We start from the raw sequence: 16,890 nt of genomic DNA on the forward strand, positions 1-16,890 counted from the left end.
TTTACGAGTATATTCCAAATGGTTGTGCGGAAAGTTGGTAGTTGCGATCACCACCTGGCACGAAGGTGCAACAACAGTATTTTTTTTGGCCCCGCCCCCTTGAGTGGGTGATTGGTTCATGCTATTTTGTGATGCCCTGCAGACCATTGATAGTATCAAACAGTTGACCCGTGCCATGCTGCAATGGAATGCCCCCACTAAGTCGAGTGGGACCTATATGAAGCAACGGCAGGTGAATGGAAATTTTGAGTTGCCCCCCGGAGATTACATCATCATTCCCACTACGTTCGACCCAGACAAGGCCGCTTCATTCATCCTTCGGGTCTTTACTGCCAACTTCAACCAAACAAGGTATGCCTTATCGATCTGTATAGTCACAATTTGATACCCGACAAGGTCAGATAATTAAATATTACCGTTATAATGACGAATACGAGGTGAAGCTTATCAGAGTACCTTATCTTTCTGAAGGGGACGCTAAGCTGGATATTGTCTGCATTTGGGTTGTGTTTATCTTTGGAAAGAAGAGTAGGCCATTGTATTTCAGTGCCATGGGCAAATTCATTGTTTAGAGTAAACTGTATAATTAGTGTAACTGTAGTACGGGTTGAAATGGGGTTAGAAGGGTGGAAGAGGAGGGATCTTGAATGTGGAGAAAGCACCTGGCCACCATGGCACAATGATCCAAACAGCCTCTTCCCATACCATATATCAAAGATGCCTTGAACTGTATTTATTTTGTCCCTTTGATATCGATAAAACCTTTACTTGTACACTAGGTTGACTTTTCTATAATTATTGTCCTTCCTTTGCTTTTACATCAAGTACACCTGTACGTTTTACGATGTAAGGATTTTGATGCAATGCTTTTGTCCCCACAGAGAGATTGACAATGAAAGCCACATCGATGGCAAAGAGGTAACTATTATACAATAATAATTATACAATAATAATCTATCTATAATTCCAGTAATCTTTGTGTGTATGTATGTATGTATGTATGTATGTATGTATGTATGTATGTATGTTTGTCTGTGACCGCTGTTTCTCGACAACCACGGGTCCGATATACTTGAAACTTGCCAGGTATATTGCTGGGGACCCGAGGATGTGCCTTTTCAAGGTTTCATATTAATCGGACAAGTAGTTACCGAGCTATGTCCAAAAAACGATTCAACCAATCAGAGAGCAGCGAGTTATCACGTGTGCCGAACGTGGCGAACAGACTCTGCCTCGGACGGCACATTTGAGAGCGTATTCATTTATTTCACGTTGGCAAACTATGTTGGCGTTAAACTATGTTTTAAAACTAATTAAAACTAATTTGCGATTCTTTCGCTTTCCTGCGCGTTTGTGCACGCTATGGCGATTTCTTTTCTTTACCAAACTCCGCAAGCCGTTGGCTTGGGTCCCAACCATTTCATGTAAATAGAGGGGGGGGATTGTCACCGTACTCGCAAGCCGTTCGCTTTGGACCAAACCATTTCATGTAAATAGAGGGGGGGGGATATAATTTTAGATATAGATATAGTACGGGCATGCCCTAGTAATAATAATAATAATAATAATAATACATGACCAGCAACGTTATGGGTGTCCAGTCATCATTACATCATAGAATGTTGATATTAATAAATAATTACACACACACACACACACACACACAAACACACACACACAAACACGCACACACACACACACAAACCCGCACACACGCACGCACACACATGCACACACACACACACAAACACATGCACACACAAACACAAACACACGCGCACACACAAACACAAACACGCACACACAAACGCACACACACATGCACACACACAAACACGATTGCGCAAATCAGTTTATTAGTCCCTGTTGGACTTAGTCCGAAATGGGGGCCCATGGATAATCGGGTCTCATCCATCTGTCCGTGTGTCCGCAACTATATCTCGGAGATGTATGGACCGATTTTGTTCATACTTGGCACAAAGACAATACATGACGATATACATAGGCACATCATTTTGTTTCGCAATGCGATTAAAGATGGCCGACTGGCGGCCATTTAGTTGCAAAACCCCCGATATTAAACACGTCCTCAACCATTTCTCAGAAATGCATTTACCGATGTTGTTCAAATTTGGCAAACAGATCATGAATGATGTGTTACATATGCACGTCATTTTGTATCGATTTCAGATCCAAGATGGCTGACTGACGGCCATTTTGTTACTTAAATGTGTCCCCAACAATTTATCGGACATGCACAGACGATTTTGTTCAAATGGGGCAGAAAGACAGTACACGACAGTGTACATATGCAGAAGATTTTGTTTTGTAATCCGACCAAAGATGGCCGACTGGCGGCCTTCAACTAAGCCTGCCAGAACGCAGATAATCAACAAAATTACTAAAACCAAGGGGGGCTATGACATTTAATGCCCGTTTCGCCTTGTTTAGACTTAATTAGTAAAATCTTAACTATGGTTGGTTTGTTGATGACAGCATTGTGGTTTACAGCAGGAGAAAAAATTAACCATGGCAATAGTGGGCTAAATGGCCTCATTTCCTTGTTTAAGGTCATAAAGGAGCGTGCGACCACTCGTTACACTCAGTGTAGTCCAGCGAAGACTGTGGATCCTTTGTATACGGTATTACTTTACATTCTGCATTTGGAATATAAATATTTAAATGCAAGTTGTTTGATTCAGGGTTGACTGGATGGCCTCGATGTACACACACTCATCTCTAAGCTGTCTAGCCTGGGTTTGAATCCCGACCCAACAATAAAGTGTCAATCTGGTGTTTCACAGGTAAGGTGATAAGGTGATTCAACAATGTGTGTGCCGTGCCGTACCTCGGATGGAAGTTATACGGGTGGCCCGAATGCCAACATTCGTTGGTGGATGTTAATTAGACGCCATGGTGTCCTTCGTTAAGAGTAGGCGAGCTATCAACGGCACTCTCAACAAATTACAAATTCCAGCCCGAACTATTTACTCGAGCATCAGGCCTGGCCAGCCGGTTCGTGGAAGACTTACACCAAAAACCTCCCCCCAGCCAACCACACAAGAATGTGGGAATAATTGTGACAGCTAATGTAGTAGAAGAAGATGAAGAATAAGAGGTTCAACATCCCAATCGAGACTCACATTTGAACTCGTGAGCAGCAAGCCAAGCTCTGCTGCTCTCCCAGACATAAGGTTGATCAGCCAAAATGCCTTTATTTCATGTTTTGATGAAATTTGACTTACAATTCGATGAAATTTGACTTACAATTCAAAGTTTTTTTTTATTGTGATATTTGTGAAGATGATGTGGTTCAGCAAATTTTGTGGAAATTGGCCCAGGGAGTCTGGAAACACAAGGAACAAACAAACATTCTCTACAAACAAACATACTATTGTGGTTTTGAGAATAAAGGATGACCCCCCCTCCCCCCCCCCCCCCCCTCGTAGGTAGACGCACCACAACATGTAGCCTCGCAGTAGTTCAGTTATTTCTTAGTAAATGTAAGCGTAGTCCTTTCCTGTGTTAATTTTGCGTTGAGTAGGCCAGTGAGTAGGCCTCAATTGGGCTCGCATGCCATGTGCTCGGCCTGAACAAGTCACCCAGTCACCCAATCACCATCAAACCTTTTGTCCGCCCCATCCTTCCCTTTCTCCGAGCTATTCTGAAATCTCTGACACACCTTCAACAGCTCTCCCTACCTCTTCCACCTCTTCCACATCTTACCCTACCCCTCCTCCCCCCTGTTCTGTATCTGATGCTCCCCCTTCCTCTTCATTAACGGTATGGACCTCAAACATCCGGGGCCTTCGTTCAAACTTAACTGATCTCTCCATACAGGTTGCTTCTGTCAAACCAGACGTGATCTGCTTAACAGAAACTTTCCTCCTTTATGATGTCTCTGATTCCATAGTATCTCTCCCGGGCTACTCCCTCCTCCGGTATGATAGACCTGAGCCTCGTCCTGGAGGCGGGGTTGCTATCTTTATCAAAAACTCTCTTCCTCACTCGCCCTGCACTGCACTCTCTCCACCTCACCCCCAGGAATACCTCTGGCTACGGCTTCCCCTTCGCTCCCACCTCTTGTTCATATGTGTGTTGTACCGTCCACCAAACAGTGATGACTCCATCTACATCTCGCTGTCTGATGATATGGACCAACTTCTATCTACTCATCCCAACTCTCTCTTCCTCATATGTGGTGATTTCAACTGTCATCATGCCAGTTGGCTGGGTGTGGGTACCTCTCTCACCAGCCATGGCTCCTCAGCAAAGGACTTCTGCGACTCACTGGGACTGACACAATCTGTCAATTTCCCGACCCGGATCTCAGTCAACGGAACATCTTCTCTTCTGGACTTGGTTATGACTAACTTCCCTGAAAATGTCTGCTGCTCTTCTTCTGCTCCGATCGGATCATCTGATCATGTCCTTGTTAAAGTGGACATCTCTCTGACCATCCTCAGGGAGCCTGCTCAGCGTCGACGAGTCTGGCATTTCACTCAGGCCAACTGGCACGGTCTTCAAGCAGCCATCAATCATCTGGACTGGTCTCCCATCTCTACCACCTCTGACATCAACTCATCCTGGGAATTCTTCCAAAGTAAATTGCTCTCTCTCATGCACAGATTTATCCCATCTCGTCTTCAGTTGTCATACCCTTCCTCCCGTCCATGGTACACGGAATCTTGTGGTGAGGCTGTTGCCCAGAAACAACTTGCCTTCGTCTCCTGGAAAGCAAATCCAACGGAAGGAAATCTCATTTCCTTTCACAAAGCCCGAAACAAGTGTGTGTCCACCCTCAGGAGAGCCAGGAAACAATATCTCTCCGTTCTCAAGACCGAACTCTCTTATCTGTCCCCCTCTTCCAAATCCTGGTGGCGTCTGGTCAAATCCGTTTCTGGTGTTTGTTCCCCCTCCATCCCCTCCCTTACCTCAAACGGCTACACAGCTGACTCCGCACGTGAAAAAGCTGAATGCCTCAACTCTGTGTTTGCCTCTAAATCCTGTGTCCCAAACCCATCCCTCTCTGTACCCACCATACCCAGTCGTACCCTGCTGCTCCTGGACTCCGTGTCCTTTCCTCCTGACAAGGTGGAAAAGTTTCTGTCAACCCTCGACTCTGATTCTGCAACTGGACCCGACGGCATCAGCCCACGGGTCCTAAAATCCTGCTCTGCTGCTCTATCTCACCCTCTCTCTGTTCTCTTCACCCTCTCTTTTGCTCAAGGTCAACTGCCATCTGCTTGGAAATCAGCCAACATCACCGCTTTGCACAAAAAAGGTGCAAAAACAGATCCTAGCAACTACAGACCAATCAGCCTTCTCCCAATTATCAGCAAAGTGATGGAATCCATCATTGCTTCGGATATGAAATCTTTCCTCTTCTCCAATGGCTTGATCTCTGATCATCAATTTGGTTTCAGACCAGGTCACTCTACTCTGGACATGCTGCTTCTGCTGTCTCAACAATGGATGGAGGTCCTCAATGCCAAACAGGAAATTAGAGCTGTCTCCCTCGACATATCACGTGCCTTCGACACGGTCTGGCACCCCGCTCTGCTCACCAAACTCTCCTCCTTTGGTATCCATGGAAATCTCCACGCATGGCTGGCGGACTTCCTCTCTAGTCGTCGTCAACGTGTGGCCCTGAATGGGTTTCTCTCATCTCCTCTTCCTGTTCAGGCTGGAGTTCCCCAAGGCAGTGTTCTGGGCCCCGTGCTTTTTCTGGTCTTCATCAATGATCTCTCTGACTCTCTCGAAAATCCTCTCTATCTCTTTGCTGATGACTCCACTCTCTGCCGCTCCATTCCTCTTCCCTCAGATCGGCAGTCTGCTGCCTCCTCACTCTCTGAAGACCTGGACAAAATCACAGACTGGTCAAACAAGTGGAACATGTCTTTCAATCCTGACAAATCTCACACTCTTACTATGTCTCTCCGAAAAGATCGACTGGACAACCCTCCCATCTACTTTCTCAACAATCCTCTCCAAGAAGTTCTGTCGCTCAAGATTTTGGGTCTCACTATCTGCCATGATCTTTCTTGGGAAAACCACATTTCCAAGCTGGCCTCCAAAGCCAGTCGCCGACTGGGCATCCTCCGTCGTGCGAAGTCCTTCCTCGGCACACCTGAGCTCCTCACCACATACAAGGCTTTCATCCGCAGCTCAATGGAATACTGTTCTCCCCTATGGGCCGGTGCTCCTGCCTCACACCTAGCTCGGCTTCACGCTGTTGAAACCAAAGCTTTCAGAATTATTGGAATCTCCCGCGATGAAGCTATCTCTGAGGGCCTTTCACTCACTCACCGCAGGCAGGTAGGTGGTCTTTCTGTCTTCTACCGACTCCTCTCCGGCCTTGCACCCCCAGCTCTCTCTGTGCTCTGTCCCCCAAATATTCCTACAGGTCGCACAAGATCTGCCAGCAACCCTCTGATGGTTAAACTGCCGAAATCTCGGCTCTCTGCTCACCTTCACTCTTTCATTCCTCTTTTCTCCCGCCTCTGGAACAAACTCCCTCACTCCCTTCAATCCCACTCCTCCCTCCAGGTCTTTAAAACAGCTGTTCACCACCATCTCTTATCTTCCCCCATCCAAAACCTTGATCTTTTCTACCCCCGCTAATTCACCCCAGATCCACCTTGTTTGAAATTCCAACTTCTTTCCTGGAAGTCCTGGCAGTGTCCATATGTTTTATACCTCTCCCACCGCCCCCTTCCCACGCCCCCCCCCAAAGCCCTCGCCCTCTCTCAGATCTCTCGATGTCTCCATGTCTCTCGGTCCCTGCTCTCAAATGTTGTGTTTGTGTCCTTCCCCCTCTCTCCCCATCTTGTCTACCGCTCCCTATGTTATATGTTTTATGTGTCGGTTTGTCTTTCTGTGTGATTAATGTTCGCTCTTTCACGAGCCTCGACCTTGTATACAAAAAAAAAAGAAAAAAAAAAAAGTCTGGCAAAGCCGAAGGGAGGAGCTGCAGGGGGAGTGGCCGGTAAGCAACGAGCCGCCAATCAGAGCTCGAGGGGAGTGGCTCACCACGGCGACGAGAGGTGGGGCTTGGAACATTCGAGTAAGACTCTGGGGCGGGGCCCTAAAACCCTGCTCCGACCCCCCCCCCCAACCTCAGTCAGAGTCGGGGTATCAGAGAACGCACGAGAACGAGAACGAGAACGAGTTGAGTTGGAGCCCCTGTGAGAGTCAAGTTGAGTTGAGAGTCGCCCAGCCCATGAGTTGAGAGGGAAGCGAGAACGCACGAGGTCGAGGCATCGAGTCAGAGTCGGGGTATCAGAGAGAACGAGTCGGAGTGCTTGTAACTGCTCGAACTGCTTGTAATAGTGTTGCTGTACACGAACATTCCCTGTGCCCCGTGCTCTACGCTGTATTAATCGCGCTTCAGAAGACAACCCATTCCGGGTCACAGACGCGCGACCTCCTTGCCTGCGCTCCCTGCACGTGCCGTGACCACCAGAGGGCCACGCAGAGCGAGCTGTCCGGAGTGGACAACGCCAGGACGCGTTTGGGAACGCGAACTTTTCCTTCCTCCATTTCCCCATGTGAGTGAGTGGGCCCTTTGTCTGGGGTTAAGTTAACATTGCTTAAGTGCCTGCTCGGTGTCTCTTCGTCCTGTACATAAATAATAAATCGTGTTCTTCCTCTTATTTGATCGTTCCCGTCCCTTCCATCCATTGGCCTAGCATAGTACGAATAAAACCGCTCGAATCGGGTTCCATAAAAGTAACGGCACAAGTCACGTGATACGCACACCGCTCAGGCGTACTCGATTAGCGTGGCTTGTGCGAGGTCCGGTTTTCGTGGCCGCGTGGGTCAAAGGTACGTGCGGCGTCGACCCGATACCCTTTTTCACGCTCGCTGCGGAAGTGGCGATTCGGCCTCGTGGACACGAAGACCCAAGGGGAAAAAGGGGGTTAATCCCCCCTTTGTAACATGGACGGACTTTGGGAGATCCGCAACAATACTTTATATACGTACATATATAGATGAGCAGTAAAATAATTTTAAATTTTTTATTAATCACCTGACGTTTGGAGAACAAACTAGTTCTCTTCCTCAGAGGCGTTGAGTGTGGTGTTAACCGTTAAGTTCTGTTGCGGACGGTTCACGTCATGGATTGGTCCAATTCCTTGCCAATCACAGGGCTTCCCTACATTCAAATGACTCTGCCGTTTTGACTTTGTAATTGATTGCATAGTGCTTTGTATGTGGGATGTAAGTCGATGTGTCGGTTGATGGATTTTTTATCAGTCAGTTGATGTTGATCTCGGTTGATGGAGTACCAGGCCTTGACCATCTCGCGGTTCACTCTCAAATATCCTGTGCCAAGGATCTTGGTCTGATTCCATGAGAATGTGTGTTGGTGTGTGTGTGTGTGTGTGTGTGTGTGTGTATGTGTGTGTGTGTGTGTGTGTCGCAACCAATGACAACCTGTCTTGTCGTCTTACAGCACGTTGGTGTTCAGTTAGCCTTGTGGTTAAGCGTTTAGACGTTTGGCCCACATAATTGGCTTCACAATCTTCACATTGTATGTTGTAGATGACATACTTTCTGTCAAATTTGTTCACCTGGTCTTTTGGCTTTGACAGCTGTGCTCGTAAGGATGTTTGTGGGTGATGTTGATGTACTCATGTAGAATGCGGCTTGTGGTTTCAGAAGCGTGTTGTATGTATGGAATATTTTGTATGTATATGTATATATATGTATGTATATATACATATATATATTGTTGCGGTTTTTAGAACCCTCCACTTTGTAAATATTTGTAACAATCCCTTATAAATAATCCCCTGTAAATATTCCCATTTTTGTGTAAAGATCAAAGGTCGCACCCTAGTTAGGTCATATTACAACACATAGAACACCAAAGGATCTTCTTTAGTTATTTCATTAGTATGTGTTCTAGTTAAGGATCTGTTTCCAATAGTTGAATCTGCGTTGTATTAATTAAATAAGAGTAGGCCCCAAAGTTCCTTTCAGGACTTCCGTTTCCGGTCCCTGGAGCAAGGAAGCGTGTTCGACCTCTGGACGGCAGCAAAAGTTAAAGTATTTTTTCCATTCGTGTATTCGTCAATTTCTACTCGCTTTTTATTGTGCATGTGTTGCAGTGTGTTTCCCAGTTGCTGTTGATTTGCAATTCCTGCAAACTTTTGTATAATTTAATCATTTTCTGTCCCACCGCGTGCGCGGCCTAGTTTATCTCGGCTTCCCTACCCCCATAGGTGTTCTGTGAATTTAAGTTCTTTCCTTCGCTGTATTGCTTATTTCTTAGATTTTCTCTTCTCCCCCTAACTTCCCCGAACATCGACCACTTGTCTAACGTTTTAAATCTCTTCAAAGTCTCTTCACGTCTCTTCTCATCTCAGGAAGTCACGTGACGTCACGTCTCTCCAAAGCTGTGCATGCGCGCACGCTTTCGAAGTTAATAAGTAACTTTTCACAATTGTGTTTTTGTCGTAATACCGGCTTTACCACAGGTCGAAACTTTATCTTTCTTTCGGTGTGTATGTAACTATTGGTGTGTCTCTAATAGTATTCTTGGTGTTGGTTTTTCATACCTGTGTACAGAATCGTCGGTACAGTTCGTGTCGCATATTCTGATGCCAAGTGTAGGACTAGTAGTAGGAGGCTACCGTGTCTGGCCTTGGCTTGAGGCTTTGTTTCTGTCTCAGCGGTTTCTTCGATTGCGCTCGCAATTCCTTTCGGTCTCTATTTTTCACGTTCCACGTTCGGTCTCTGTTCTCTGTTTTCATCCCAACTCAAAAAAATAAAAAATAAAAAATAAATATATTCCCTTCTCTGTTCTTATACGTTTCGTTCTTATTTGTTCGTTCGTTCTTTGACCACGTTGTTCGTGATCACGTGTTCACGTCATTAAAAAATGTTTCATCTGTCCCCGAAAGAATGGTATTCTGTCATATACTATAACACCTTTTTCGTCTTGTTCTATAAAAGGATGCTTTCGACTTGCTCACCAAATCTATTCATTCCAAAAAAAAATTCCATCTCTTACAGCTACAGTACCTCTTTCATTCATTCCCTAAACTCTCCAGAACTCCACCCATCCTTCAGCGTCCTCAAACGTATTTTTGACTCGAAGGTCGCAAGAAACTCATTTTGCAAGAAATGTTCGTTTCCCATTAATCGGAAACATTTTTCAAAATCCAATCTCACCCATCCCTTTCAAATCTTCCCCCTTGCCCCTCCCCTCCAAATCTTCCCCATCACCCATCCCTTTCAGATCTCCCCCCTTGCCCCTTCCCTCCTAAACTCCCCCCACACCCCTCCCCTCTGAGACCCTCCCTCACTCCTCCCCTCCTAGACTCCCCTCTCACCCCTCCTCCTCAAAGCGTCCTCCCCGCTTCTTCCCCCTTCCAACTCTCACCTTCATCTCCCTCAACCTTCTGCCTCACTCTTCCCCCTCCTCAAACAACACCTCACTGCACCTCACCCAATCACCATCAAACCTTTTGTCCGCCCCATTCTTCCCTTTCTCCAAGCTGTTCTGAAATCTCTGACACACCTTCAACAGCTCTCCCTACCTCTTCCTCCTCTTCCACATCATACCCTACAGCCCCCCCCCCCCCGTTCTGTATCCGATGCTCCCCCTTCCTCTTCTTTAACAGTATGGACCTCAAACATCCGGGGCCTTCGCTCAAACTTGACTGATCTCTCCATACAGGTTGCTTCTGACAAACCAGACGTGATCTGCTTAACAGAAACTTTCCTCCTTCATGATGTCTCTGATTCCTTGGTATCTCTCCCAGGTCATACTCCGGTATGATAGACCTGAGCCTCGTCCTGGAGGGGGGGTTGCTATCTTTATAAAAAACTCTCTTCCTCACTCGCCCTGCACTGCCCTCTCTCCACCTCACCCCCAGGAATACCTTTGACTACGGCTTCCCCTTCGCTCCCACCTTTTGTTCATATGTGTGTTGTACCGTCCACCAAACAGTGATGACTCCATCTACATCTCGCTGTCTGATAACATGGACCAACTTCTATCGACCCATCCCAACTCTCTCTTCCTCATATGTGGTGATTTCAATTGTCACCATGCCAGTTGGCTGGGTGTGGGTACCTCTCTCACCAGCCATGGCTCTTCAGCAAAGGACTTCTGTGACTCACTGGGACTGACACAATCTGTCAATTTCCCGACCCGGATCTCAATCAACGGAGCATCTTCTCTTCTGGACTTGGTTATGACTAACTTCCCTGAAAATGTCTGCTGCTCTTCTTCTGCTCCAATCGGCTCATCTGATCATGTGCTTGTTAAAGTGGACATCTCTCTGACCATTCTCAGAGAGCCTCCTCAGCGTCGACGAGTCTGGCATTTCACTCAGGCCAACTGGCATGGTCTTCAAGCAGCCATCAATCATCTGGACTGGTCTCCCATCTCTACCGCCTCTGACATCAACTCATCCTGGGAATTCTTCCAAAGTAAACTGCTCTCTCTCATGCACAGATTTATCCCATCTCGTCTTCAGTTGTCATACCCTTCCTCCCGTCCATGGTACACGGAATCTTGTGGTGAGGCTATTGCCCAGAAACAACTTGCTTTCGTCTCCTGGAAAGCAAATCCAACGGAAGGAAATCTCATTTCCTTTCACAAAGCCCGAAACAAGTGTGTGTCCACCCTCAGGAGAGCCAGGAAACAATATCTCTCCGTTCTCGGGACAGAACTCTCTTATCTGTCTCCCTCTTCCAAATCCTGGTGGCGTCTGGTCAAATCTGTTTCTGGTGTTTGTTCCCCCTCCATCCCCTCCCTCACCTCAAACGGCTTAACGGCTGACTCCGCACGTGAAAAAGCTGAATGCCTCAACTCTGTGTTTGCCTCTAAATCTTGTGTCCCAAACCCATCCCTCTCTGTACCCACCGTACCCAGTCGTACCCAGCTGCTCCTGGACTCTGTGTCCTTTCCTCCTGACAAGGTGGAAAAGTTTCTGTCAACCCTCGACTCCGATTCTGCAACTGGTCCTGACGGCATCAGCCCACGGGTCCTAAAATCATGTGCTTCCGCTCTTTCACTCCCTCTTTCTGTTCTCTTCACCCTCTCCTTTGCTCAAGGTCATCTGCCATCTGCTTGGAAATCAGCCAACATCACCGCTTTGCACAAAAAAGGTGCAAAAACAGATCCCAGCAACTACAGACCAATCAGCCTTCTCCCAATTATCAGCAAAGTCATGGAATCCATCATTGCTTCAGATATGAAATCTTTCCTCTTCTCCAATGGCTTGATCTCTGATCATCAATTTGGTTTCAGACCTGGTCACTCTACTCTGGACATGCTGCTTCTGCTTTCTCAACAATGGATGGAGGTCCTCAACACCAAACAGGAAATTAGAGCCGTCTCCCTTGACATTTCACGTGCCTTCGATATGGTCTGGCACCCTGCTCTGCTCACCAAACTCTCCTCCTTTGGTATCCATGGAAACCTCCACGCATGGCTGGCGGACTTCCTCTCTGGTCGTAGTCAACGTGTGGCCCTGAATGGCTTTCTCTCATCTCCTCTTCCTGTTCAGGCTGGAGTTCCCCAAGGTAGTGTTCTGGGCCCTGTGCTTTTTCTGGTCTTCATCAATGTTCTCTCTGACTCTCTTGAAAATCCTCTCTATCTCTTTGCTGACGACTCTACTCTCTGTCGCTCCATTCCTCATCCCTCAGATCGGCAGTCTGCAGCCTCCTCACTCTCTGCAGACCTGGACAAAATCACAGACTGGGCAAACAAATGGAACATGTCTTTCAACCCTGATAATTCTCACACTCTTACGATGTCTCTCCGAAAAGACCGACTGGAAAACCCTCCCATCCACTTTCTGAATAATCCTCTCCAAGAAGTTCTGTCACTCAAGCTTTTGGGTCTCACTATTTGCCATGATCTTTCCTGGTAAAACCACATTTCAAATCTGGCCTCCAAAGCCAGTCGCCGACTGGGCATCCTCCGTCGTGCGAAGTCCTTCCTTGGCACACCTGAGCTCCTCACCACATACAAGGCTTTCATCCGCAGTTCTATGGAATACTGCTCTCCCCTCTGGTCTGGTGCTCCTGCCTCACACCTAGCCCGTCTTCACGCTGTTGAAACCAAAGCGTTCAGAATCATTGGAATCTCCCGCGATGAAGCTAACTCCAAGGGCCTTTCACTCACTCACCGCAGGCAGGTTGGTGGTCTTTCCGTCTTCTACCGACTCCTCTCTGGCCTTGCCCCCCCAGCCCTCTCTGGGCTCTGTCCCCCAAATATTCCTACAGGTCGCACAAGATCTGCCTGCAACCTCTTATGGTTAAACTGCCAAAATCAAGACTTTCTGCTCACCTTCACTCCTTCATTCCTCTTTTCTCCCGCCTCTGGAACAAACTCCCTCACTCTCTTCAATCCCACTCCACCCTCCAGGTCTTTAAAACAGCTGTTCACCACCATCTCTTATCCTCCCCCATCCAAAACCTTGATCTTTTCTACCCCCGCTAATTTCGGTCCCCTTGTGTTTTATACTTCTCCACCCCCCCCCCCCCCCCTTCCCACGCCTCCTGCCCCCAAGCCCTCTCCCTCCCACACTTCTCCCTGCTCTCAAATGTTGTGGTTGTGTGCTTCCCCTTCTCTCCCCATCTTGTCTTCCGCTCCCTCTTTTTGTATATTTTGTTTGTCTGGTTGATTTGTTTGTGAAATAAATGTTAGCTCTTTCACGAGCCTCGATTCAGTATACAAAAAAAAAAAAAAAAAAAAATTTCCATCATTTAAAAGGTTAAAGGTCACACCCATAGCTAGTTCATATGCAACATGTAGGACACCATAGGAACTTTAGATATTTCCTTATTATGTGTCAGATAAGGCCGTGTTCCCAATAGTTGAATCTGCGTTGCATTAATCAAATAAGATAGGCCCTATTCGCTTCCTTTCCAACCTCTTTCTCCCAATTGTATTACGCGCCTCCGCTTCCCAGCAGCGATCGCTGCATTGAGCTGAAGTTTGCTCAAACAAACGCCATTGAACATGCGGTCTTAGGCCGAGGAAAAAGGGGGCGGGACACAAGAACGAGGCGTGGCCCTGTCAACTCGCCGTCAAGGGCGGAGCCGGTGAGCCCTCGCCAACCAACCAGGGCTGAGGTGAACTCACTGGCAGGCGTGGTTTCGAAGTGTGCGCATTGATCTCAAAGCGCGTTATATAAGCGCAAGCGCGAAGCCCTTTTACGGACTGCGCGGAGGTCTGGCCAGCGAGCACATTCTGATGAGGACTGCGCCACGGACTGCTTATTGTGTAGGAAAGGTGCTGATTGCACGGACTGCGCGAGAGAGAGAGCTTTGTGATACGAACATTGTTCGGGAGAGAGAGAGAGCGTTGGCACGAGCTACATATTACGTACGCCGCATCCCAGTCCCCCGATATATATGAAGGTCCGCTCGTGGTCAACGACATGCGGCGCGCTGCCGGCCTGCTTCCATCACCACCACGGCACGAGTCGGGACCGGGTGAGGAGCCTGACCATCTGCCTGGACCTTCCTCCCCTACCACTACAATTCCGTGTGAGTGTGTCTGTTTGTCCTGGGGTTATAATTAAGACGTATAGATAAGATTGCCCTGTGTCCTTTTGTTTCTTCTTCTCCTGTATATTCTTTCGTTTCCTCTTTGGGTTTTTTGTACATAATAAATAAACCCTTATTTGTTCTTCCTACACTCTGGTTTCCTCTTATCCGATCGCCTCCGTCCTTTTTTTCAATTGAGTACCTGTGGCACGATTTCGGACCGCTCAGGATCGGGTTTAGTTTTATGTTAACGGCTCGGATCGCGGATCGCTAACCGCTCGGCATTTACCATCCTATCCGCGGTTCGAGCGGGGAGTTATTTTCCTGCTTCACGGTCGGGTTAGTAAGTAGGTATTTGGGACTTCATTGACCAATCACCCTAGCTAATTCCGACCGGAAGGAGCGTCATAGCTTCCAGGATTGGGGGGACGGCCAGCTTAAAAGACGAGGGGATTAACCCCCCCCCCCCCCTTGATAAGGGGAGCGCCGACCCCCGAATCCGCAACAATATATATATATATATATATATATATATATATATATATGTATATATATATATATATATATATATATATATAATATATACACAAAGAATTAAGTTAAGCACCCCCCCCGTTTTTTTACAACCTCGCACATTACAAGTTTGTTGTCGTCAAAACAGTGTAATATACCCATGATATTGCTATATTTTCTGGAGAAGTGATATTATGGTCACATAAAAACATAACAATCATGCCGTTTTCAATATTTTATTCTGAATAATTAAAGGTGAAATTTTGTGGAATTTTAGGCATATTTTCACCTCAATTTAAGTATGGAGCTATAGGTCCATCACGGACAGTGTGGATGACGTTTATGTTTTCTAACGTACAGTCATAGTTCTGAGAAGACCTCTAGCGATCTTTGCGTCAATAACGTGTGTAGGACCCACGTGATCGGATCACTGACTCAACCCTACGTCTCATAGACCCTGTAAGCCGTCGTATGCGTTGCTGTGGCAGGGTTGTTCCATTCCCGATGTAATGCACGTTCCAATTCATCCAGATGGCTATTGGAGGGACCATCTTCGCAATTTGTCGTCCCAATATGTCCCAAACGTGCTCGAGGGGGTTCAACCTGCACAGCAACGCATACGACGGCTTACAGGGTCTATGAGACGTAGGGTTGAGTCAGTGATCCGATCACGTGGGTCCTACACACGTTATTGACGCAAAGATCGCTAGAGGTCTTCTCAGAACAATGACTGTACGTTAGAAAACATAAACGTCATCCACACTGTCCCGTGATGGACCTATAGCTCATACTTAAATTGAGGTGAAAATATGCCTAAAATTCCCAAAAATTGTCACCTTAAATTATTCAGAATAAAATATTGAAAACGGCATGATTGTTATGTTTTTATGTGACCATAATATCACTTCTCCAGAAAATATAGCAATATCATGGGTATATTACACTGTTTTGACGACAACAAACTTGTAATGTGCGAGGTTGTAAAAAACGGGGGGGGGGGGGGGGGGTGCTTAACTTAATTCTTTGTGTATATATATAATATATATATATATATATTATATATATATATAAGGCAGTCAATAAGTAACCTTAAATATTTTTCACAACTTGTTTATTGCATGTACGTGTGTAACAATTGAGCTATTTTTCAACATAATCTCCATTGCGTTCAATGCATTTTTCCCAGCTTTTTACTAAGGCATGGATCCTTCCAGAAAAAAAATACTTTGGCTGCTTGTGCAGCCATTCGTGCACCGCCTTTTGGGCCTCTTCGTCGGATCGGAAAGTGGTTCCACCAAGCTCCTCTCTAAGTGGCCCAAAGATGGGGTAATCCGAAGGGGTGATGTCTGGTGAGTAGGGTGGATGAGGAAGACACTCAAAATGCAGGTCTTCGATTGTTGCAGCTGTAGCACGGGCAGTATGGAGCCGAGCATTTCATGCAGCAGCAAAACACCGGTAGTGAGTAGTCCACAACGATTTGATCTGATTGCTGGTTTCAGATTATTTTTAAGTCGGTCACAGTATGATGCACTGGTGGCTGTGGTCCCTCTGGGCATGTAATGCTCTACAAGTGGGCCTTGGCTATCGCAGAAGAGCGTCAGCATCACTTTTCCAGTGGACGGCTGTGTGTGGATTTTTTGGGCTTCGATGAAGTTGAATGGCGCCACTCTTTGTTTTCCCTTTTCGTTTCTGGCTGAAAGTGGTGGACCCAGCTTTCATCCCCAGTCACTACGCACTGTAAGAAAGTGTCGCCTTCTGTTTCGCAACGTCGCAGAAATTCTTCACATGCGTCCACGTCGCCTTTCTTTCAATTTGGGTGCGAGTTGTCTATGCACCCACCTTGCAGACACTTTGCTG

General features: G+C 46.8%; 1 protein-coding gene across 4 annotated transcripts in view; it reads left to right on the top strand.

Moving 5' to 3' along the window:
• LOC137439635 (calpain-9) overlaps positions 1-16,890 on the top strand; it is a 92,210-nt gene that overhangs the window by 50,158 nt on the left and 25,162 nt on the right. For 2 of the 4 annotated variants that reach the window (XR_013621414.1, XM_078768350.1), the window contains exons 11-13: positions 143-351; positions 882-918; positions 2,571-2,642. Coding sequence is in view for 2 of the 4 variants with exons in the window: in XM_078768350.1 (XP_078624476.1) it covers positions 143-351; positions 882-918; positions 2,571-2,642 (318 nt within the window). In the remaining 2 variants the exon portion in view is untranslated. The remainder of the gene's footprint in view (positions 1-142; positions 352-881; positions 919-2,570; positions 2,643-16,890) is intronic. The other 2 variants (XR_013621415.1, XM_068135583.2) reach the window with 1 other exon arrangement.

Source organism: Myxine glutinosa, chromosome 14, assembly GCF_964187855.1.
Source record: "Myxine glutinosa chromosome 14, kmMyxGlut1.1, whole genome shotgun sequence".
Lineage (NCBI taxonomy): Eukaryota > Metazoa > Chordata > Myxini > Myxiniformes > Myxinidae > Myxine > Myxine glutinosa.